The sequence below is a fragment of the Pollicipes pollicipes genome, unplaced genomic scaffold (assembly GCF_011947565.3).
Source record: "Pollicipes pollicipes isolate AB1234 unplaced genomic scaffold, Ppol_2.1 Scaffold_4740;HRSCAF=5597_pilon_pilon_pilon, whole genome shotgun sequence".
Lineage (NCBI taxonomy): Eukaryota > Metazoa > Arthropoda > Thecostraca > Pollicipedomorpha > Pollicipedidae > Pollicipes > Pollicipes pollicipes.
This window is the reverse complement of record NW_023596545.1, coordinates 1,521,574-1,545,528: the sequence shown is the minus strand read 5'-3', so window position 1 is coordinate 1,545,528 and position 23,955 is coordinate 1,521,574. Positions and strand designations below refer to the sequence as shown.

The 23,955-nt window shown below is 60.7% G+C and overlaps 2 protein-coding genes across 2 annotated transcripts; both read right to left on the bottom strand.

Moving 5' to 3' along the window:
- Positions 1-9,841: 9,841 nt before the first annotated feature.
- LOC119098858 (zinc finger CCCH domain-containing protein 13) lies at positions 9,842-14,004 on the bottom strand. Its single transcript, XM_037221903.1, has 4 exons — positions 13,707-14,004; positions 12,065-12,181; positions 10,274-11,590; positions 9,842-10,072 (listed from the first exon to the last, which is right to left on the bottom strand). Exons 1-4 carry the CDS (start codon positions 13,953-13,955, stop codon positions 9,842-9,844), a joined length of 1,914 nt encoding a protein of 637 aa, XP_037077798.1. The 5' UTR covers positions 13,956-14,004.
- Positions 14,005-19,407: 5,403 nt separating this feature from the next.
- Positions 19,408-23,955, bottom strand: LOC119098919 (protein arginine N-methyltransferase 7; the record flags this gene model as incomplete). The annotated part of the gene is given in 4 exon segments (XM_037221964.1): positions 19,408-20,470; positions 20,894-21,048; positions 21,758-21,880; positions 23,732-23,955. Coding segments are annotated over 4 exon segments (755 nt in total), but the record flags the coding sequence as incomplete, so codon positions are not given.

The window sequence follows — 23,955 nt, the reverse complement described above, 5'->3', positions numbered from 1 at the left end:
GTTGTTGACGAACCGCATGCGTGTACTAAAAAGGCGCCGACCGGCCTTGTGGCGCAAGACGCGACCTCCCAGTGACGTCACCGTGGAACCGAGCCGCCCACGTGGGCTGACGTCACAACAGCCGGAAATGGCTGCGGGTCGGGCCGCCTTATTGGGCGGCTGCTGCTGCATGGCGGGCTGCGTCCCGACATATCGTCCGTCATGGCATCTGGGACGGCCGGGCAGCGGGTGGTGGCGGGGCCGGCCTCTGACGGCCGGTGTCATCCGACCTGGCCGGGTACGCCCACCAGGTCAGCCGGCAGCACTGGCGGCCGCCGCCACCGCCGCCGTACCAGCCGGGTGGCATCACTGCCGGCGGGTGCATTTGTCGCGTTTTTTTAGATCGGCATCGTCCGATCCCCGAGTATGTGGGCGATTACCAAGGAACGAACCCACGTTTACGTCGAATTTCTGGGGTTGCTCAAGCGGCGACACTTGAGCATTTAGCGTGTTGCACTCACCATGGCTTGCACGCCTCGCTTTCGTGGTCGTGCGTGGGCAACGGTCGGTAGGCGGCCAGCGGTGGCGGGCAGTGCCGCGGACGCGCCCCGAGCCGATCGGGCGCGGGGAGGGGGCCCGGGCCGCGGCTGTTGGGCCTGCTGACGACACGGCGTGGGCCTGCCCCGGCGGCCACAGCCGTCCGCTAGACCGGCTGCCCCAACACGGCCGCTCGGGGGCTGTTCTGCCGCTGCTCTTCCGCTGCCGACAGCCGTTTCGGCGGTGTTTGGAGCCGTCTGGAGTAGCCCGGCTTCCGGAGCTGTTTTTGCGGTTCGGCGCTGAGTTGCCGCTTCTCGTCGCTGCTGTCTGGAATCTGACGGCTGTGTGTAGGCAGCGAACTCGCAGCTGCCACGTCTCAGCGCTGTCGTCTGTCGACGTGACCGTCCTGGTCACGCGGCCGTCCGGCCGTCCGGGTCGACCGTCAGCAGCCACACCTGCAGCGCCGCCGTGCGTCGTCTCCGTCATTGGCATGCACTGGCGGCCTACTTGACCGCGTTGCGGCGGCGGCCGCGAGCGCCGGCAGCAGTGCGACTGCCAGCGGTGATATGGCCGCCCATGTTACGATATGGCCGCCGCCGGCGGCAGCGGCGATCTGGACGCCCACACGTGCCTTCCCGACGGCATCGGACCGCCGCTGCCGACGGCGTGGCCGCCGCGCGCCCGCGGCCGCCTCTGATGATGCCTCGCCTGATGGGGCCAGCACATGGCAGAAACCGGATGTGCTGGTCGCCACATGTGCTTAACCCTCAAGGTCTGAACGGAGCATTCACCTCTTGTATGCCGGGCCGAGGCAAGAACGGTTCTCTAGCGTTTCAACGCCCACGTACAGCGTCGTGACGCGCTGTGAGACAGCGGCACCGGAGGCAGGGGGCTTCGCTCTCGCAGGGCGTGGATGGACCTAACGACCACTGATTCGGCAGGTCCGTACGTCCACTAACTTTGGGCAGTTGGATTATTTTTGTGTTCTCAGCCATGCCGCATGTTAACAAAACGCGAACGAACCCCGGGTAACTTGAAAGGCGTGGTTATATGTATGGCGATAGCGGCCTTGCTGTCCGAACCATGCAGTGGCGGCCCTCGCGCTTCCAAATTTGCTGAGGGGCTGCTATGTCGTTGGACGAGTCCATCGTTCCTGGCCTCCAATGTCCAGACACTAGGACGGTGCTGCGCTACCTGAATTTTTTTCCTGTAAACCCTTTTATTTATTTGTTTTAAAACCCTTTTAGAATCTTTTAAATTCCAAAACAGCATGTGACATTTGTATTCGGGTGCCAGATGTTTCATCGAGTCTGCAATGGGCCCTCAGCAGTCTCCCGTCTCGAGGCTGAAAGCAACACAAAAAAACGTCATAAAAGATCGAGTGACGGCAACATTGTCGTCATGCTGTTGAGAATGAAATGTATGGCCAGTGGTGTCATGGACTCGTGCGGTGACACCCGTGTGTAGCTTCACGACGTAATTGATATTAGCGGGCAGCCAACAGTGAGAGCTGGAAGTGGTTAATGACTGGTAGGTCCCAATGTTTTGGGTTGGTTTGTTTGGGTGCCGAGTGCCGCACTCGCCAACGAGCATACATATTGAAAACCATTCCTGCAATGATGCCTCCTGTTAGTCGATTCTGTATTTCACAGGAAACGGTTGATTCGGACGTTAATCATGTTATTAAAACAAGTCACGGGCAAGACACTTGCATGCAGACAGCCTGGCTCACCGACCGTCCATTTCACGTGACACGTAAACAGTGCTACCCTACGCACACGGCACAGCGCGGCAGGCTAGATTAATGGGCAACAGCTGCTGCCCGGTTAGGCGTCCATCCCCAGTGTGAGGAAGCCAAACATCACGCCACCAGCCGGCGCAGTATCTGGCCACGCAATCGACCGTGGCGCGGGCCACGGCAGCACGTAACACAGCAGTCTTCAGGCAGGCGCTCTGCTGACCATGGCATGACAGTGGGCTACCGCGCGGAGCGGGCAGAGCTTGCCAGGATACCGGAGTCTAGGGCGCGGCTTCGACGCGCGCGGACGGGTCCGTGAAAGCACGAGGCGGTCGGCGGCGCCGACGGCAGCGTCACTTCCCAGCCGTCTCGGCGCCACATGGCATGGCGAGCTTCCTGGTCCGGCAGCGGCGGGACGGCCGGCCCCGGCAGTCTGTGCTCGCCGGCCGACCGGTCTCCGGGGGTCGCAGGTGGCCGCTGAGCCCGGCAACCGGCGGCCGGGACGGCGCGGGCGGCGGTCTCAGTGTCGGGACGGGCTGCTGCACGGTCTGCGCCCGCCCGCCGGAGCAGACAGCTGGCAATGCCAGCAGTGGCACTCAGCAACCCATCCTGCCAGCAAGCGAGGGCCAGTCACATGCGGCATGCGCACCGGTGGTAGGCCATCAGGCCGGCTGCGAATGAAGCATCGCTCGTCGTGGCGTTGGAATGTTAAGCATCTGAGCACACATGCCCTGTAACATCTTACGCTCAAGAACGGCTTCAGGCAATTGATGCGCGACTTCACCAGCTAAGCCGGGGGTGCGCTCTATGGCTCTGATCTAGAGACGGTGATCCTCAGATCGCGGGATTGCTTTTTTCCCTGCGTCGGACCGGCGTGGCGGCTTGGAGCCCGCACCTAGCAGGGCTTTGTTTGGACAGCAGGTGGGGCGACAGGTTGACCAGTGACTGGCGGGCAACAGTCCCCCTCCCCCCCCCCCACACACAACAAAATACACGGGACTTCAGACCCTGAGGTTCACAGACAGGAAGCAAAGGTATGCTGGCTCGGTGTCTTGCCGGTTCCCACGCTTAAGTCCGAAGCCGATGAGGGTAAACGCGCCAGTACGGCAGCTTCTTTTCCATCCTCGCTGTGTTGTCTGTCTCACGCACCAAGGCAGCACGGAACAGCACGGAAGACCGGCACCAAGCGAAGAGGCCACTTCTTTGCACGTCTCTGACCACTCTGGTTGCCAGGCAGACTGCCTTTGGTGCGCCTACGTAATGCCTCTGGTGCCTTCGGTTAGTTAGTTTTGGGGGGTTTTGAGATCGCGTCAACTGCAAGAATCATTTGCCTTCGGTTATGCTCAAGAACTGTCGAGTGCAGCCAAGCTGATCCCTAAGAAACCTTTAATCTCGCGGCACGTGACATTTGCTCCAATCGTGCATTGAGACGAAGGGTTTCACGAAAAGACTACCCGAACCCGTTTTTCTGAACCAGTGGTATAAGCGAATACGGGAAACCCATCGCGTAAGGCAAGCTCATTTAAATTGCCACTCTAATCCTGGTGGGCGGGCAGGTCTTCAAAACCTTTCGGCACTAAGCTCATGCGGTGTGGGTGAGTGGCGTGCTGAAATATTTGGCACTTGGGTTCTTGAAAGATGACGTAGCTCCGCACTGCAGAGGAAAGTCGCGCGACAAGCTCTTCCAAACACGACGGCTCAGTAAGTTTCTTAGATGCGGCGAATAGGCTTTCGGCCCTGTCCAGGTCACTTCAGGTCAGTGGATGGTGTTTGACCCGGACACGAAAGGGTTGTGAAACAAGGAACAAACGTCGTGTGCACGCGCTCAAAATGTTTGGGCATGCAACAAACAGCAGAATGCAATACAAAGGCACAGAACGATCTAGATTCTCAGAGCACGGGACATGGGGCCGGGACAGACCGCATGACGTAAGGCCGCGTGTCTGGCCACCGGTCAACCCCGATCTTGTGCAACTGCGAGCTGTGTATGGCGCTGTGGATGCCCACGCTCACTGCCGTCAGACAGCCATGCACGTGACCGCGTGCACCGCCGCGGAACACTGAGGAAACACCCCCGAACGACCCCCGCGCGAGAACAGCAGACACTTCATCAGCTCGCCCGTTTGGCAACAGCGAATGCGCTCGGCGCTGCATGCTGCGATGCAGCGGGTGAGAGCAGCAAGGTCATCGCCGCCGGCACAGCCATGGCATAACGAGCCGTGGCGGCGGAGCCGTCCGTCAACAGGAGCCGCCGCGTCGGCCGGCGCCGTCCAGCCCGGTCCGGTCGGGCCCCGCCGCCGGCAGCGGCGCCAGGCGGCGCTGCCGGCTGCAGGCTCGCAGCACAGGCCCCGCTCGCCTTTGTGGCTGGCATTGTCCGGGTAACAAGCGCGGCACAAAGGCCGCCGCCGCCGCCTGCCGTACAGTGGGCCGCTCCGTTCTTCGCCGTCGAGACGAATGACAACAGTCCGGCCTGAGTTCCGGCGCGGCAGGGCCACAGCGCTTCACCGCACTGCACCTGTCCACCACATTTACTTTGCGCCGGGAAATAGTCCCGGCTCGACGCTTTTTGGATGCGTAGCTATTAATCAGCGCCGGATCTCGCCAACATCCCCGTGCCATGAACGTTGCGAGACTACGGGACTCCACTGGTGTCTACATCGGTGCATGCATGCGCATCCCATAAAAGGCAACGCCTGGTACATTACCTTGCAATTCGGGGGCACAGGTTTCCAAACTTTCCGAACAATTTCGCACGAAGCTTTCACTTTGTCTCGCCGCCCGTGAGAAGGCTTGAAATCGTAGCCCTAACATGACACGTTGGGCGAGTAGAGCAACGCTGAAGTAAGTCTTGACATGTAATTTCCACTTGGTCCCAAATGTGATCTATTTTATGTAAACTACCCGTCAAGCGTAGTAGACCTACAAACTCCTGCATGCCCTACATAAGCTACAAATTCCTACCCAAACACCTACAAATGCGCATGTCTATAAATGAGGAAATGCTTTATGAAGGTTCACACCACACTCACGTGTTTTAGTGTACCTGAAACGGCTCATGTAGAGAGGTGACACTGAAGGATCTACAAATGAGGAAATGCTTTATGAAGGCTCACACCACACTCACGTGTTTTAGTGTACCTGAAACGGCTCATGTAGAGAGGTGACACTGAAGGAACAGTAATGGCTGGAGCTCTGTAATGCGGCCCACCAGTCTAAACGCATCGATGAAAACTTGCATCAAGGAAGCTGTTGCATGACAGATCCACCGACCCAACCCTCTGAGAGAAGGCCATGCAATGAACGGCCTAAACGATAGCGTGGCAACCCGAGGTCAATGAACTCCAGACCAGTCGTGTTTCGGGTCCCTTAAAAGCGGCGGAACATGCAAATTCAGGCCATGTCATCTGCTTCTGACAGACGCCCAGGATTTATGACATACAGTAGACGTCATCCAGTAAAGGGCGTCACCATCCCTGAGCCAGATCAGATCGGGTCAGGTCAGATACGCCCAGGTCAGATTTGGTCGGACCAGATCAGGCTGCATCAAATGAGAGAGGACACAAATTGTCTCGAATTCCACAATGTCAGTGGCAATGGCCCAGGTGGTCCCAGTATGTAAGCTCGAATGCGTTACCCGCATTGGCTTGCGCCGAGCGTTCAGGCGCAACACGCTGCGTGCCGGAGCAGATTCCGTAGCCCGAAGTCTTCACATTTACATGGATCGTTGGCCCCAGCGCTCGTATCAACCTAAAACGCCTGGGGCCATGCACCTTCTTGCTCGAAGAAGACTGGACCTCGCCTGTATGCGATATAAATATCATCACTTGTCTCCAGACCAATGTGCTGTGGGTTCGAGACCCGCTACCGGAGTGTATCTGTTTTTCCCCACGCAACCGTGGCGAAATATTGCAGCAATGATGTCCGTTGCAGACAGACGCGCGGCAAAGCAGCTCGAAAGAAAGGTCACGGCTCTACAGCACGTACAGCCCGCGACAAGCCCGCGTCACGTGCCGTGGGGCGCCGGCCGCCTGACTGTGAACGGGAAGGGGCCGGGGCGGCGCGGCGGCGACCGCTCGGCCGGCCGCTCGGAGGCGCGTGACCTTGAGCAGAGGCGATGCGCCCACCGCCTCGGCCCGGCACATCTGCTGCGAATGAGGCACACCGCCACCGCACCCTCCCGACCAGCTGAACTGCATCCACACCAGCATGTTTGTGCGATCTCAATAAAGGGGGCACAGGTAGTTATAAGCTAAATACATGATGGGTATAAAACGCAACGTCCGCCGCCCGAGGCCAGCGCTGGTGGGGCGCGCGACGGCGGGGAGCGTGCGCTGTGTTCGGAAGTGTAGCTGCTGTCAGGCAGCGCCCCGTCACCGCTCAGCCCGTCATGGGCAGCTGGCACATTCGAAGGCTCGGGGGCAAGCGCATGTTTCTTTAAGGTGTGTGAAGGACTCACAGGAAGCTGTTGACGCTGTGCTGAGCGTAACCTGACACGAAGAATTCCTTCGCGACATGGCTCGTACGAAAAATACCAACTTACCCACCTATTGTCGCGTAGCGATCAAATTGACAGTCGCTTTCCATGAAACCACGGATCGGCGCCTGTGGCTACCCATATATAGTCGCTGCAAAATAACCGAGTGAATGTGCGAACGGCTGCTGCTATCCGCCAGTGTCTCCTCACCACAAAACACCAGAGTGCAGCGAGAGATCCCCTGCAAATCCCCACGGTCGGCGTAGAAGGCGGGGCAACGAGGGATATTCGCCACCTCATAAACGGCGGGACTGCCGAGGAACCCCGCGACTAAACGCAGGAACACGGAAGTAGCGGTGGTGGTTCGCTCCTTGTCGCACGTGCAGTCGCCGCCTCCGGCTGGAACTGGTGCGTGTAATCGGCGGAATAAAAAGCGCACGCGGCGTTAATGATTTCCGACGACTGGTGGGGGCAGCGGGACAGCGAAAATACTTAGGGAGAGAGCTAGATTCTGATTCAAAGGATGTATGACCACGCCTCCGCAGACAAGCAAGATGTATTGTGAAAGCGCCGGAGTCACCCAGCCTCTCGTCTAACGACGCTAAACACAGGCCCGTTGTCGTCGCGTGACGTCACAGGTGTGATCTGCACAGCCGGCCGCAGGGGGTGAAGGAACCCATGCATTCTTCACGGCCGGTGCGCGCACGTGAGGCCGGTTTCACGGAAGCGAGATCCGCGATATGCGCACCGCCCCGGCCACACGTGTGAGACTGGTCCCACGAGACAAATAAAACCAGTCCACCAGCACGGACAGCCAGACGTCAGCCAACTGACCATCACAGAAAGCTGCCGCCGTCCCAGCCGCGGTCGAAAGTGTGCCATGATCGGACAGACCCACCTGCGTAATGCAACGGCAGAGACAGCCGTGTCGTACGGTAAAGGACCCTATTCTAATCTCCCAGTGCCTGACCTTACATGTGCCAAACAACAGCACATGTGCCACACAACGGCAAATCCCGCCTGTCTCACGCAGAGGCAGACCAGACCTGTGTCACGCAGAAGAGGACCAGGCTAATGCCACGCAGTAGCAGACCGAGTCCATGTCACGCAGAAATAGACTAGGCCTATTCCACACAATGGCAGGCCCGACCCATCGCACACAGTCGCAGATTAGGCCCGTGACAAGGCCGGGCCCGTGTTATGCAATGATAGACAAGGTCAGTGCAAAACAGTGGAAGACATGTTCCGATTCATCCAATGACAGACCAGTTCCGCGCCTAACAGTAAGGATGAAGTCCGTGTCATTCAATGACAGACCGGGTCCGTGCTACACAACAGAGGACGAGGTCCCTGTCATTCAATGACAGACCAGGCCCATGTCACGCCGTAGCAGACCCGGCCTGTGACCCGCGGAGCCAGACCCGACCCCACGGGCACAGTTCGGACCCGGTCCGTGTCATCTAGCGACAGGCCTTCTCTGCCGCCATGACTGACGGTCCTCGCTGGTGGCTGGCGCTCCACGGCCCGGTGACGGAGAGTGCACCCCTCGTCGTAGCCTCGCGTGCACCGACAAGGGGAAAACAGGTTCGGACGAAAACCAGTGGAGTCGCAGTGCAGTGGAGTCGCAGTACAGTAGAGTCGCAGTGCAGTGGAGTCGCAGTGCAGTGGAGTCGCAGTGCAGTAGAGTCACATTGCAGTGGGGTCGCAGTGCAGTGGAGTCGCAGTGTAGTGGAGTCGCAGTGTAGTGAAGTCACAGTGCAGTGGAGTCGCAGTGTAGCGGAGTCAGTGTAGTGGAGTCGCAGTACAGTGGAGTCACAGTGCAGTGGAGCCCCAGTGCGGTGGAGTCGCAGTGCAGTGGAGTCGCAGTGCAGCGGAGTCGCAGCGTGCGCCGCAGTTGTAGTGTGCGTCGCACGCGTCTCCAACGGATGCCGATGTATTCATGCACTGTCTGAGACCTCGGCGCATCAGTCAGCGGAAAGGTACCTCAAGCTGCTGATTCGCAATCGATAACATATTTTAAGCATGTGTGCACGTATGCAAAATCTGTCTGAAATACGTCACAGTGGTGGCGGTGCCGATCAGATAGACGGCGGCGTCTGCGCAGCGCCGGGACGGATTTTCGAAAGGCACGACACTCAGACGGACCGATCTGAGCACTCCCGAAATCAGCTGGCGTCCCGACATGCTTGAAGTTCACAGTGGGACTTGGCATTACATAAGTACGTCGCCCCGCGCTTTCACTCGGGAACACCACGGCTAGCAAACTCACGGCCGCCGTCTCAGGCTTTGTCCCAGGATGGCCTGCATAGGTAGATGGCCACTTGAGCCATGGAACGGGGGGTTTTGGCGGCGGTCGTGCTGGGGGGGGGGGGGGGGGGGGGGCAATGGACACGGCTAGTCGTCACCTGGCGTGTTCACGTGCTCACATAACCCGTGCCCTACCGAGGACCTGCAATGACCTCAGTCGGTCAGGCCCTCGCGCTGCGCTGAGTTAATGGAGCCTGGATCTCCCCATCCGAAATCGCACTGATGGCCACCTGCCGGTGACTGCATCCGAGCGTGCTGCCCACGGCACTGGCGGCGGCCGGCCGGCCAGGTAGGCGGCTCGGCCGAGCATTCAACGCGCAGCGACCGGCCGGGGCGGCGCCCAGCTTGGACTGGTTTGCCGACCGCGCGTGGGCGCGCCGACTCGAGGGTGGGCGGCAGAACTCATGACGTCACGTCCCTGCGGCGCTTTGCGGCGCGGCCGGTATGGAGCTGGTTTGCTGATGCCAGGGATAAGGCTCCTAATGAGACCAAGCCGAATAAGCCGGTGCATGTATCTACTCTTGGACGCCGTTATAGCCATTTCCGTTGCAGACGGGTTTAATGTTTGTTTCTGATGCAAAACATGGTTATCAGCCTGCCTACGCACCGGTAGGCGATGAATGTTTTCAGGTGAAAAAGAGGTTATGCTAAATCGCTGCTAGAAGTGCTTAGGTGCATGCGTAGTGCGTGTGGCCCATCTTGTGACGGACGATGAAGCGGACTCAAACTCGAACTCAAACTCACCTGATGGCAACTCCCGCGCTGGGTGCACGAAGCCCCTTCTTAGACTCACCTGATGACATCACTCAGCGTGCTGGCCGGTCCTCAGCACGGTACCAGCCGGCCGAGCGCGAGCCCTTGGGCATGCTGGATGAGCGCGAAACGGGCTGGCGGCGGCGGCCGGTCGCCGGCTCCGTCAGTTCCGTGTCGTGGGAGTCACGGCGCTGCGGCGACCGCTGCGGCGCGCGCGGTGGCCGTCCGTTTGCCTGCCCCCCGCGGTTCTCGTAGTTGATCTCGCGTTCGCGCGGGTGCTTGAGCTTGAACGGCGAGAGCATGGAGAAGGAACGCGACACCTTGCGCCGCTCGCGGCTCGGCAGCGGCTCGTCCGCCCCGTCCGGCTCGGCCGGCTCAGCGCCGCCGGCTGGCGTCGGGATGTCAGCCACAGTCGTGGCATGCAGGTACACGGAGCGGTTGGAGGCGTTGCTGACGCGGCTGGCGGCCGGCGCGCGGCTGCCCGCCTCGCTGCCGCTGCTGTTGAGCGATGACGCGACGCTGTGTTGGCCGCGGCGCGGCGACGACGCGTCGCTCGAGAGCCGCGCCGTGCGCCGCCCGGCGCCGCTGCGCGCCGTCCGCACGGTGCCGTCCACCGCGTCCTCCGGGTACCGGCGCGAGAAGCTGGTGCTGCGCGAGACGGGACGTCGCTCCGTGGTCTTGGACGTCTGATGACGCTCGGTCGTGCGGCCGCCGCGCCCTCGCACCTCCTCATAGACGCCTGACCGGCCCTCCCTGTCGCTGGAGCGGTGCGACTCGCGCCGGCCAGACGAGGTGACGTTATGGCTGCGTCTGCGGCTCTCCTCAGAGCGCGAGGCGTGTCGGTCCCCGGACCGCCCCTCCCACTGGTCCTCCGGCCGTGTGTCGCGCCGTTCCTCAGATCGTCTCCGCCGGTCCTCGGAGCTTGTCTCGCGCCGCTCCTCAGAGCGCCTGTCGCGTCGCTCCTCAGAGCGCCTGTCGCGCCGCTCCTCAGAGCGCCTGTCACGCCGCTCCTCAGAGCGCCTGTCGCGCCGCTCCTCAGAGCGCCTGTCGCGACGGTCCTCGTAACGTCTCTCCCGCCGGTGCTCAGAGCTCACTTCCCGGCTCTCGTAGCGTCTCTCCCGCCGGTCGTCGGAGCTCGCTTCTCTCCGGTCCTCGGAGCGTCCATCTCGCGGATCCTCTGAGCCTTCTCGGTGACCCTCGTAGCGTCTCTCTCGTCGGCCCTCGGACCGCCTTCCTCTCCTGTCCTCGGTGCTCACCTCCCGCTTGTCGTCGGGGCTCGCCCCTCGCCGCTCCTCGGAGCGTCTCTCTCGCCGGTCCTCGGCGCGCGTCTCTCGCCGCTTCCCAGACCTCGTGACCTCGGAGCGCGTCTCCCGCCGGCCCGTGGAGACGCGCTGCTCCCGGCGTCGGCTGGCGGTGACGCTGTGCTCCTCCGAGGTGTCGAGTCCGTCCCTGCTGCCGGAGCGCGACCGTCGCCGCCGGCCGGCGGCCACGTGACGCGCGCCGTCCCGCGGCTCCGGGCTCTGCTGGCGGGAGCCGCCGCCGGTCGGCGACTGGGAACGTCGGGCCTCCGGCTGCGCGGGAGAGCTTGTGGCGCGCTTCTTGGCGCGGTCCGACTTGCTGGACTTCAGGTCCAGTCGACTGAGTGTCGCCGACAGCCAGCCCTTCTTCTTGGTCTTGGACGCCGGCTTCGGGGAGCTCGAGCTGTCTCGGACAGCCTGGCTGGATGAGGGTTCTCCGTGGCGAGTCGATGATGAATGGGGGTGGCGGCCTTCCTCGCTGGAGACGGAAGACCCGCCCTCATCCTGAAGACACACCCGTCATGGTTAGCACACATTTCCGACACGTAGTCGGCCTCAGCAGTTCAGACGGCCGGGCAGTGTCACGTGATGTGTGCCAGCTGGACCTGCTATCGTAGTTGCGGTAACCTTGCATCCAAGTTGTACACGGATGCAGCTAACTGGGTGAAATGTCGGCGTTCCCGAAAGTTATGCGTACATCCGAAATCCCGCACACCAAGAATCACGGATGGTGTAAAAGAGGCCTTTCATTGGCAAGCTGCTTGGTCTACCAGACCGGCTGCCTCCTGCCATTGACTGGCGCCGGCGGCACTCACAGCGGCCTGCTCGGTGCACCGCCGCCGGCTGGGCAGCCACGGCGGCGGAACGGCCGCGCGAGCACGGCGGCGGCGGGCCCCCGCCTCTCCCACGCCGCCCGAACCCGGACCGGCCCGACCGGGGCGGCGGCGCGTCGGGCGACAGCGCCGGCTCTGCACTCACCGTCTTCCGGTGCCGGTCGGTGCGCGCGACCGTCTCTGTGCGGCTCGACCACCTCTCCGAGCGGCGGTGACCGGCGTCCACCCGGTCCTCCGCGCTGCCGTGGGAGCGCCACTCGCCCTGGAACAGCGGCGGCGCGACGTCGTCAGGGAGGGTGCCAGCCAGCAGCCTCGCTGCCCGCAGATCTGGGGTGCTCTGCCATACTGATGACGCGTAAGGTCATCATCAGCCGTTTTGCTCGTATCAACTCTCCTAACCATCGAGTATCTTCGAAGCGTTCTCTAGTAATCGCCAAACCAGACGACGTGATAATTAGTTGAACCAATGATGATAACTGAGCTTTTGTCTTACTCCAGCTTCTCGGGCCAGTCCGTCCCAAATTTTCCGGACCTATTGGTCTGCTGGCGCCTGTGCTTTCACTGCGCACTTCAGTGTTTCAATTTCCATATCCGCCCCTAAGCTGGGACTGTGATCTCCGCGCGATTGCATTGTCTCGCGTCCTAGTTGGCCGGTAAGCCGATGCACGCCACGTCCGTCTGGGGCCGGCGCAGACGCTGCTTCTGTGCTGACACTGTGATGTCACAACGCGACTCCGGCCGAATATAAAGTGAATTCGAGCCGGAAATGTTCAGTCACAGTTCCGCACGCTACCGACTGGCTGGACAGCCAGCTCTGCTTATATAAACGACAAGTTCAGCGCCTGTATCCAAGCGCAGATAACTACAGGACCCACACGGTGCATCCGTTCATTTTCAGGAGCGCCATAAGACCGGCACTGGTCAGGTTTGAGCCGCGCGAGTGTGCCGACGAAAGGTTGGTGTCGGATGGGCCACTGAGTTCATGACCGCAGCCGGACGCGCGGTCCCGCAGTCGCGCTGGGGGCCGCGTCGAACCTCAGACCGGCGGGCGGTCGTGCAGTCGCGCTGGGGGCCGCGTCACACCTCAGACCGGCGGTAGGGGCCACATCAAAACTCAGACCGGCGGTCTTCTGGATAACAACGCCCACAACATCCGGCCGTGTCGATCGTTCGTGCACGCCGTTTGAGGCGTGGGTCGAATACCGCTAACTGCGTTCAACGATTCTCTCACCATCGTGTCCTGACTGATATGAGCAAGGAAGTAGTAATCGTGTTTGATAATATCATCACGGTACAGACGTGAAGTAGTAATCAAATTGAAGCCGAAGTTGAACTATTTATCATGTCCTCTGTCACCGTAACTGCGCAAGACAGCTTCGTCGTGCGACTTCACTCGACTTTGCGAAAGGAACAAGGTCACGCAAGTGCAATATGCGAAGTTCAAACACAGTCACCTGATTCTGACCATGCAACGAAATAAGCCAGCCTTGAAGGTAAAGAGAACTATTGTATGACTCAGAATAATGATAGCGCACGGATCGAGAAAATCTGGAACATCTAGATCTTTCTCATCAAGAACAGCGTGCATCCATATAAGAAGGCCTTCTCTCTCATCCGCACTAAAATGCATGCCCTGGAATGCACTGGCTGCAATGCCTGCGCTATGTTGTGTCATCCCACGATGCTCTTAAATCTCATGTCTGGCACGCCACATTGCCACATCGTCAGAATCCGAGGACGACGGAGTTTGAATGTCACGCACGGCCTCATGTCGGCGCCCCACTCACCTGCGGCCGTTTGTGATCAGCGCGGCCGGGGGAGCCGCCGCGGCCGTCGCGTCGCTCCGAAGCCGACTCGCGACTGTTCTCGATCAGGTGTGTGAGCGAGCCGTCCGAGCGTCGGGTCGTCTTGCCCGCGCGCCGGCCGTCGCTCTTGCCCGGCGGCCGGCCGTCCGGCGCCTCCCCGTCGCTGCCCGTGTACTCGACGTACTTGGCCAGCCGCTGGTCGGGCGGCTCGGCCTGGTCGTCGTCGTACATGAAGCGGATGGAGACGCCGTTGCTGCGCTGGCTGCGCGGCTGCCGGTGACGCTCGACGCGGCGGCGCGCCTTCTCCAGCGTGGCGCCGCCGGCGCGACGCCGCTCGCTCGGCTCGGCGCGGCGCGGCGAGTCGGACGAGCTGCCGTCGCGACGGCCGGCCCCGCGCCGCTCGCTCGAGTGGCTGCGGCCGCGCCGCGACTGCGAGCCCGGCGGCGACGGCTGCGCGCCCGAGCTGTGGCTGCCGCTGATCGACAGCCGGATGACGTTGTCCGAGGTGGTCGGCGCGCCGCGCGGCGCCCGATAGTGCGGCTGCTGGTCGTCGCTGGGGACGGAGCCTTCGCGCACCGTGCTCAGGCGGGTCGGGGAGGCGGCCGCGCGCTCCGCCGTCGTCTCTGAGCGCCGGCTGAACGTGCTGACGATCTCAGGCGGCCTCTCGCCACCGATCATCACGATGCTGGAGCCGTAGCGGTCGCGGCGCGCCTCTGGCGGCTCGCTGTTGAGGGTCGGCGCCGAATCACGCCTGTCAGCCTGGAAGTGGCGCGGGCGCGTCGTTTCCGGCGCTTCGCGGCGACGTTTCTGGCTGGAGTCGGTGCTGCTGTGCTGGAAAGTCCAGGTCGGCTCCGGATCGTCGCTTTTGAAGTGGTACGTCCTCGTTGTGGTCTCAGGAGAGTCATCGAGGTACGTGCGTGGTTCGCCGGTGGCATCGTACTCGTAGCGATACGTGCGTGTTACCGTTGGCTGATTCGAACCAGGCGCTGATTCGAACGCACGGCCAGGCTTGGGCAGGTCCGATCTGTACGTGCTCGACGCCTTCGGAGGGTCGTAGTCGTATGAGGTCGAAAGCTTCGGCGGGTCGTAGTCGTAAGAGGTCGACCGCTTCGGCGGGTCGTAGTCGTATGAGGTCGAAAGCTTCGGCGGGTCGTAGTCGTATGAGGTCGAGAGCTTCGGCGGTTCGTAGTCGTATGAGGTCGACAGCTTCGGTGGATCATAGTCGTACGTATTAGACAGCATCGACGGGTCGAAGCCGCAGGAGCCGGCCGTCTGTGGCTGGTCGTAGTCGTAAGACCCCGACCGCCTCGGCGAGTCAGACTCGTACGTGCTGGTAGTCAGCCGCGGTCGTGGCCGCGCCGGCCGGGCCTCCGGCGAGCGCGAGCGGGAGCGCGCGATCTGTTCGATGATCTGGCGGCTCTGGTCCTGCACTGTCTGGTCATGGCCCGTGTAGCTGAAGCCGCGCGGCCGGTACTGGGCCGCCGGCCGTTCGGGCCGCGGCGGCGGCGACAGGCGCGGCATGACTTCGTCTGCCCCGACCGGCCGACCGTCTACCTCTGTCGGACTGCGAGAGCGTGCACGCTGTGGGCCCCGCACTGCTGCAACGTCGGCGGACTTGTTGCCCAAGTTATTTTTGTTAGAGAGTCTGAAGTCCTGGTAATCGCTCAGGGGGCTGAGCTCGCTGTCCAGCCGCTTCTCCGGGTAGTTGTTGTGGTCGACGCTGCCTTGTAGGCTGTTGAGGTTGTTGAGGTGGTTGACCTGGCTGGAGCTGCGCTTTAGAAGGCCGTCCACCTGAAGTCGACTGAGCTCGCCGCCCTGCTCTCTCTTCAAAGACGCCGCTTTGATGATGTTGTTCTTGTCGGTCTCAAGATCCACGCTACGCGCCGGTGGCACCGGTAGCGTGTTAGTGCTCACAGACTTCACACCGGCCTTCTTGCCGCGTCTGCGCACCGACAGCGTTCTTGCGAGCGGCTGCTGCGTCGCCGGCGGCGGTCGGAGTCCGTTGTCGAAGGGGCGCGGGGTGGTGGCCACCTCGCAGCGCGCGGCGTCCAGCTGGCGCACGACCTGGCGCGCCTCGCGCTCGCGCTCCTCGGCGCCGGTCGGCGGCGGCAGGCGGCGGGGCGCCGCTGGTGACGGGCGCGCGCTCGACCTGCGCTCGCCGGCGCCGCGCTGGAAGGTGACGCGCCGGCCGGCGTCCGAGCGCTGGCTGCCGGAGCGACGGAGGGGGGCGAGCGGCGCCGCCAGCAGGGTCGGCATGGCCCGCTAGCCGACCGGCCCAGGCATGGCCGTCCTCCGCTCACCTGTCGGACACAGATGGTCACCTCTCGGACACAGAGAGCCGCCTGTCGGACACAGTGGGTCACCCGTGGGACACAGCGGGCCACCTGTCGGACACAGCGCGTCACCTGTCGGACACAGCGGGCCACCTGTCGGGCACAGCGAGCCCCGCGGTCACAGCCCCTCCGAACAGCCCGTGATGGCGAGGCGGAGCAGCCATGCATCACTGGAATACACACACGTCGTATCGGGTCAGTAGATGTTTGTTTCTTGGTCTGTCCCGACCAGCTGTCTTAAAGGTACCTGTCAGATGGCGTCCACAGAGAGGTGGAATCCGCGCTGTGGTCCACGCTGTTATTAGCGTCTATACAAAGCCTCAGTAAGCCACTGAGGCCCGCGCCTGGTGAGTCAGAGCAGGCTGCCTCGCAACATGGGCGGAAGAGGGGCATTGGCGAGACATGACATCATTGGCAAAACCGCGATCTGCTCCGACGCCTGCTTTTTTGCCGAATATCTTGAGAAGGGCCACCGTCTTAACAGCACATACCGATCGCTACATTCTGGGACGAATAACGGCCACGTTCTCCGTAATCAGCGGTACGATCAAAAGGCTAGTTCTGATCACCGGTAATATGAACCAAAATGACCTGTGTGAGGTCTTTCCAGTAAGTCTGTGAAAGTTAAGCCATCAGATACTCCGAAGGCTGTGGTGCATACCGACGAGGCCATTAGCTTCAGCGGGTGAATACAAGTTGTGCTTTGGCTGTTACTCTAATGAATAATGGGTTACTATTTTGATATAGGTAAGGCATTGACCTCCTGATTTTCGGTATTGTGAGTTGGTCCGCTCTTACTCTGACAGGGATCGACATCGAAGGTACCCGGATATATGTGTTAACCACGTTATCAAGCACGCATTGGCTACATTGACAACATTAAAACTAAGCTCAAATTTAAGCTGAAGCACTCCAGGTATGTCTGAATATTGCCAGCGGCTGCTTGAGAGTGTCGCTTGGCACGTACCTCCTGACATATTGAAGGTCGTCTATTGTCAGAATTGATTAACCCCCAGCTAACAGTGTTTTCATTTCGCTGTGAATCATCCCAAGTGTACATTTCAATGGCACATTTCTAACCCTCACGACCAAAAATCATGAAACATCCCACGCAAACTTGTTTGGAGCCAACGGCTTGCGGGCGCCACAGCCCCCGCGCCGCCCCCGGCCCGCCAGGGCACTCGTGCTGCACGCGGTCCCAGCGGCCGCCTCGCCGCTCCTTATGTGGCTCGTGCGAAGGTCGGCCGGTGGCAGCGCGTGGGCCGCAGACGGAGAGCACCGCCCCTGGCACCCTCCTGCCGCGCTCCAGCCTGGGACAGGGGCCCGGGCGCCATGCGCCATGCGCCAGCTGTCGGCCAAGCTTGAACGGATGACGCAATGACGAGTTGCAACGCGCCTGTCATCATCATGAACGAGGGCGCCTATTCCAATCTACGGCAGGTGCGGAACTTACTCAGGTTTGCAGACAAAGCGATACCTTGTTATGGTGGCGCGGGGAGACAGCCCTGGCTGGTCGCCACTTACCGAGTAGGTGTGGGAATCTGCCTGACCTATCTCAGGGGGCACCGCAGTCATAGGGCTACGGTGGCGGCGGGCGAGACGGCATGGAGACCTGTTACCGGCAGCGGTGGAGCAATATTGGGCGCAGACCCGCTAGGCCAAGGGCATGGGAGCCGGACGGCGGGGGCGGGCAGCGATTGCTTCCAAACAGTGGTGATCAAAGTTTAACGGTACTCATGAGTCGTGCGCAGAAAGTGATCAAAATTCCCGCGCAGTTCGCTGTTTGGTTTGCACAGTACGCTGGCATACGCGGGTGTAGGATGCACTGCCCCCTGTGCTTTGCGTTGTGACTGGATTTGCACCGGACCAGCACCGTCACTCCGTTGCGGAGCGTACTTCCCTCTGTCACATGGAAAACACGACTCGCACGCATCTCACTCACGAAAGTGCTACCCGCTACACACCGCGACCTGGGGACACCGCCACGCCTCGGAGGGGGGCCCGGCCGGACCCACCTGCAGGTCGCCTCTGCGCACGAGAGTGCTGCCCGCCACACACCGCGATCTGGCGACACCACCATGCCTCGAAGGAGGGCCCGGCCAGTGGACCCACCTGCAGGTCGCCTCTGTATGCGTCAGATGAGACCTCGGCGGCTAACCGCTCCACACACCCCACCCGCGCACCTGCCGGTCTCAGCGCGCCGGCGCCACTGCCAACCGGACGAGCCGCCCGCCTCTGCACGCGCCGCGCCCGCTCCCTGACATCATCGGTGACGTCACGGTCCGCCGGGCAGCGCGCCCATTGGCGGGCTGGCAGCGCGCCGCCCGCGCTCGCGGCCCGGCCTGTCAGAGAGACACGCACAGACTCCGCCCCCACTGAGCCCGACCGCACGTAAGCCATCCATTCATCGGAATCGAGCGGCTTGGAGACTCGGTCGCTGCTATCCAAGCGCATGAAGTCAACGATGGACAACGCACCGTAGATATACAGTTTTATACGCCACGGTGGATTGGGACGGACACTTCTGGTCGCTTTTTCATGAATGATGGCTAGACAAAAAACGGATTGATAAGCACAGACTTATGTACAATATGTCCAATGTGTACAATATGTCCAACTGCTTCCGTGCTTTATTGCTTGCTTACGCCAATGCTGCGCACACGCCAATGCTGCGTTGCGTCAGTGGGCAGCATGGCTTTGGGAGCTGGGTGCGATGTCTGGGAGTTGCAGTGCCGCGTGAGGACGGTCAGTGAAACACGGGCCGTGCTGGTTTCGCACGGAGCTGAGTGTGAAATCTGGGTCAGTCTGATGTGCACAGCACTATCTGGCGGTCGCGGGCGAAACCCTCGCTTGGTTGCGCGGTGTAGAATTGCCCTGCGACTGCATACAGCTTTGCGGCGGCGTCAGCTGCCGGCAGCCGCACTGGCGGAGATCCGCCGTCTCCTGAAACCCTCACCGCGCTGACCAGCCTTGAGCCGACCCAGAGCTCCGAACCGCTCCAGCGAACAGCCGCCTGCCATTGTCGCCGCTCCAGGCGTCTCTTCTGCCATCTCGGCAGCTCCCGACCGCCCAGCGGACCGCGGCCCGTGTCTGGGCGGTCCAGGTCGTGTGAACGGTGTTTACCGTTTCTCAAGGCCCGGCAGGCTCGCGGTGAATCGGCCCTCGTCCGGGGCGATGGTTGTTTATCGTTTCTCTCCGTCTTTCCTCGCAGCCTGCCCCCAGCGCTGTCACTAGGCATGCCCATTTGTACTCACTAAAACTGATACAAGCACACAACGCGACGTTTCGGTTATGTTATTCGCAGATACCCAGCTGAGTGACTGCCCGAAATGCACCGCGAAATTATCCCGAAAGATCAACAGTTTTATTTTACAAAAGATCAAAAACACCATCGTCGACATAATGGACCACCAGATTACACCGAATCCCACATAAATCAACAGGCGCCAACGAATGCCCAGCGCTGTGTTGGCACGACTGACACCGAGCTGACTGGACAGAGGTCGGTCCTACGCACGCCCAGCGCGGGTCTGCTTATGGTTCCTCCGTACGCCCAGTGTGGGTCAGCTCATGGTTTCTCACCACGCCCAGTGCGGGTCAGCTTATGGTTCCTCCCTACGCCCAGTGAGGGTCAGCTTATGGTTTCTCCCTACGCCTAGTGCGGGTCAGCTTATGGTTCCTCCCTACGCCCAGTGAGGGTCAGCTGATGGTTCGGCAGGCCTCCCGGCCGCCGCGGGGATGACATACGCTTAGCGGATGTTGTCCTGGCATGGACCGTCCTCACGCAGCACAGCTGACACGGACCGTCCTCGAGCAGCACAGCTGGCACGGACCGTCCTCGCGCAGCACAGCTGACACGGACCGTCCTCACGCAGCACAGCTGACACGGACCGTCCTCACGCAGCACAGCTGACACGGGCCGTCCTCACGCAGCACAGCTGACACGGACCGTCCTCACGCAGCATAGCTAGCACGGATCGTCCTCACGTAGCAGGGCAGTGATGTGTCCGCTGTAGACGCAGCCAGCACACGACGCGTCCACGCCACAGCACGCGGTGTGCCCACACCACCACATGCGGTGTGTCCGCGGCACTTGGCGAGCGGCGCAGCCCCGCCGGCCGCTCCCAGCCCCGGCTCGGCCGTCAGTCCGCCACAGCCGCTCACGGCTCCACGTCCAGCTGCAGCTGCAGCTCGCCGTCCTTGGCCGTGAAGCGCTGCTCGAAGCGGAGCCGGTGTCCGGGCCGGACGGGGCGCGGCTGGCGCAGCAGCAGCGCCGCCTGCCGGCCGTAGCGGTCCCATGCGACGGCGGCGCCCGGCTCCACCGGCTGCACGGGGCCGGCGCTGAGCCGGTGTTCGCCGGACTCGTCCAGCAGCCACTCCATCCAGAGCGCGGCGCCGTTACAGCTGCCCTCCCTGCCGACACGGGCCGGCCACGTCCGTCACCGATCGGCCCAGATGCGACACACCCGCGCGGCCCCGCCTCTCGCGCACAGGCCAGCCTCAAACGTGGCCACGTCGCGCCAGTTTGAGCATGGAAAGATGGGAACACAAGACAGTGGGTTCGGCGCACTCGTCACAATTAAGCACACAAGCCGATTTGTAGGGCTCGGGTTGCCCCGCGCAGTACTGGATTACAGCCGAGGAGATGCCCGTTGTCACGAACAAAAACCGCACTTAACCGTCGCGGCCACACTTACGTTAAATATATCCTGAACAAAACAAAGCTAATAACATGACCAAGTCAAGAAGCGTTCGGAAGAGGACGGCGGACGTGTGAGCAGCGCCCGGCCGGCGGCGCGGTGTAGGCCAGAGCGGGGCTGGGCAGAGGTCACTCACGCCGTCACGTCCAGATGGCCGGTCAGCTGGAGGTCAGAGGGCGCGCTGTCGGCCAGCGGCAGCGTGGCGAGCGTGCGCGGCTCGGTCAGCGCCCGAGCCGGGTACTCCCAGAGCGGGTGAGGTTCACAGGGCGCGTCCGCCACCTGGCAGGCCGACTGTGCGGACACAGCGTCAGATCATTACAGAACACTGGAGACTGCCCCGTCACGTCAGCCTAGTACATGCTATTCTGGCTCATCCCAGTGCACACCACTGACAGCAAGTAAATGGATCGCGTTCCCTGCATGCGACTGTACGTCTGATTACAAACCACACGACAGCGGTAAAAACTTTTTTCGGATGAGCTTTGCGCTTCTTCCGGCTAGAGCGCGGGATCCTAGCATGCACCACACGGCGGTGGATGCTGCAGAGAGAGAGAGAGAGAGAGAGAGAGAGAGAGAGAGAGAGAGAGAGAGAGAGAGAGAGAGAGAGAGAGAGAGATAGAGAGAGAGAGAGAGAGAGAGAGAGAGAGAGGAGAGCGAGAGAGAGAGAGAGAGAGAGGAGAGAGAGAGGAGAGAGAGAGAGAGAGAGAGAGAGAGAGAGAGAGAGAGAGAGAGAGAGAGAGAGAGAGAGAGAGAGAGAGAGAGAGAGAGAGAGAGAGAGGAGAGAGAGAGAGAGAGAGAGAGAGAGAGAGAGAGAGAGTAGAGAGGAGAGAGAGACAGAGAGAGAGAGAGATGAGGAGAGAGAGAGTAGGTGAGGGAGAGAAGCAGAGAAGAGAGTAGAGAGAGAGAGCGAGAGAGGAGAGGACGAGTAGAGAGGAGAGAGAGAGAGAGAGAGAGAGGAGAGAGAGAGAAAAGGCAGGCGCACGTCTCGGCTGACACTCACCTCGATCAGGTCATCGAAGATGTCCATCTTGAAGCCCTCGACGGCACCGAGCGGCGCCCGGATTTTCCACAGGTCCCTGTACTCGACACCGACGCAGCGCAGCTCGGCGGAGTGCGGGATCGTCTGCCAAGCGGCACGCGACGTCAGGCGAGCCTCAGGACGGCGAACCGTGCAGACGCCGCCCGACCCACACCGGCCTGGGCCCAAGTGTACTGACGGCCGGCTGGCAGCCTCCGGGGATTAATCAGCCACAAATAAAGCAACCACAGTAGTAAAGGACCGTCTTAAGACCACATTCAACGTGCGCTAAGCCAGCGAAAACGGCGAAGCACAGAGCGACAAAATAAACAAATTGGGCGAGTGTTATGACCACGGAACGTGACCAGTTTATAGCAGTCACAGACAAAGAAGTTGGGACGACTTCACGCCGCATGTGACCGTTCGAACACAGCCCGGTTCTGAAGGGAGTGTCCTTACATTTGTATGGGGTTTTGAATTAAAATAGACATCCTGAAAATTACTCGGCACATCTCAGTCCTGCCCTTCTACCCTACAATCCCCTAGTTTCTGACCTAAACGTTCGCGAACATGCGAGGACTATTTCACGCAAAACAGCTTCAAGGTTACCCAGGAATCCATGCTGCCATCATGCCGTCATACAAAGCCCACCATACCGCTGCCTATGCAGCGTATAGCGTTAAAAAGAATATTGTTCCCGTGTCGTTCAAGTCTTACAATCGTGAGCACAATTACCAAACACAACGGCCGTAAACTAGTTCTCAAATGAGGCTCTGTCGGTTATGCAACATTAACACGTAAGATTGGTTTTTCTATTAGAACCCTCTCGACCAGAACTTATCATTTCAGGGCTATGGGATGAAGGGAAATGGTTAACGGTCTGGCAGACTTACATGCGCCTGGGGGGAGGGGGGGGGGGGGCAGCCGCTGATCATAAGCCGCGCATGTGCGCTGATGTCCGGTCGGGGTCCCTCTCCCACGGAACTCTCGGCCCGATCGCGACTTACGGCCCGTACGCAGCCTGCCGCCGGCAAGCGGGGTGGCGCCAGCGTGCAGGGTGAGGGAAAACAGAGGATAAGAGGGATGAAAGTGGGCACGAACACGTCAGTTACGTTTTGTGCTACATCATGCAAGAAGTTATACATTCTTTCCAGTTATTACGGATATAAGATTTTTAATCGACTAACTTAAGAATAGCGCTACGACCGAAAATACCAATACAAGGAAGCATCTTAAACTCATGGATAAATAAGAAAGGCCTCCACAAGACGGGGCCAAAACATGAACACATAACGGTCTTCTAACATCGAACACTTCCAGCTCGCGCCGCCATTCCTTGGGAGATTGAAGAACTACAAGTGGGAGGTGTCATGTGAGCATTCCATGATGCAATCAAACAGTGGCATGTTGGGCAGCATAGTTACTGAACAGATAAATTGTGTTGCCTAGAGCAGCTGCTTCCATTCAAAGTATACCAATAATTAAAAGTGAACTGATTTCATCACACCTGATGCTTGGTTAAGTACATTCAAATGCTGAGCATTTCCTTTAAATCGTCGAGCACGAGGCGCTTGGCAGCCACCAAGCGTGTGCAGGCACTGGAGATGCAAGCTTGTTATAAGAAACTGGTATAATCGCCGAGTCGGCGGCGTGTGCAGACTGACATCACCGTGCCATCTAGTACATAGGCATCGCTACACAACCAACCAGGCTCGGAAAGCACCAGCATTGACAAAACCTTGTGGCACACCAATACTGGCTACGCCGAAAAGTTGTGTGAATGCAGTCAACATTCCGCGAACCCCACCACGTGCCGGCGCTGCCTGCCACAGCACTGCCACCGCCCCAGACGCGCTGATCGAGCGCCGCACGCAGGCGCAGCGGCGACGAGCTCCCTCAGGTGCCGTCCGTGCGTGACGTGCCCGCCAGCTGCGGTGAGCACCAGCGCCGGCTCACCTTGGTCTTCTCCGAGCAGAGGGCGGCCAGCTGCTGCTTGCGGTACCAGAAGTGCAGGTCATGCCAGGGCAGCACGGAGCCGTAGAAGAAGGGCTCGCCGAACACCAGGTCGACGGGCTCGCCCACGGCCGCCGCCGCCGTGTCGGCCTCCACGAACTGCACCACGTCGTCGACATCGTTGTCGCGGCAGTACATCTCGAGCGCGCGCCGCGTGATACGGCTCG

Excerpts from the sequence above, each read along its gene's own strand:
- LOC119098858 (XM_037221903.1), bottom strand. The coding sequence starts at position 13,955 with ATGTACGACGACGACCAGGCCGAGCCGCCCGACCAGCGGCTGGCCAAG. Across the intron at positions 12,182-13,706 it reads CTGATCACAAACGGCCGCAG|GGCGAGTGGCGCTCCCACGG; the intron begins GTGAGTGGGGCG and ends CCGCTGTTCCAG. Across the intron at positions 10,073-10,273 it reads TCAACAGCAGCGGCAGCGAG|CTCAAGCACCCGCGCGAACG; the intron begins GCGGGCAGCCGC and ends TCGCCGTTCAAG.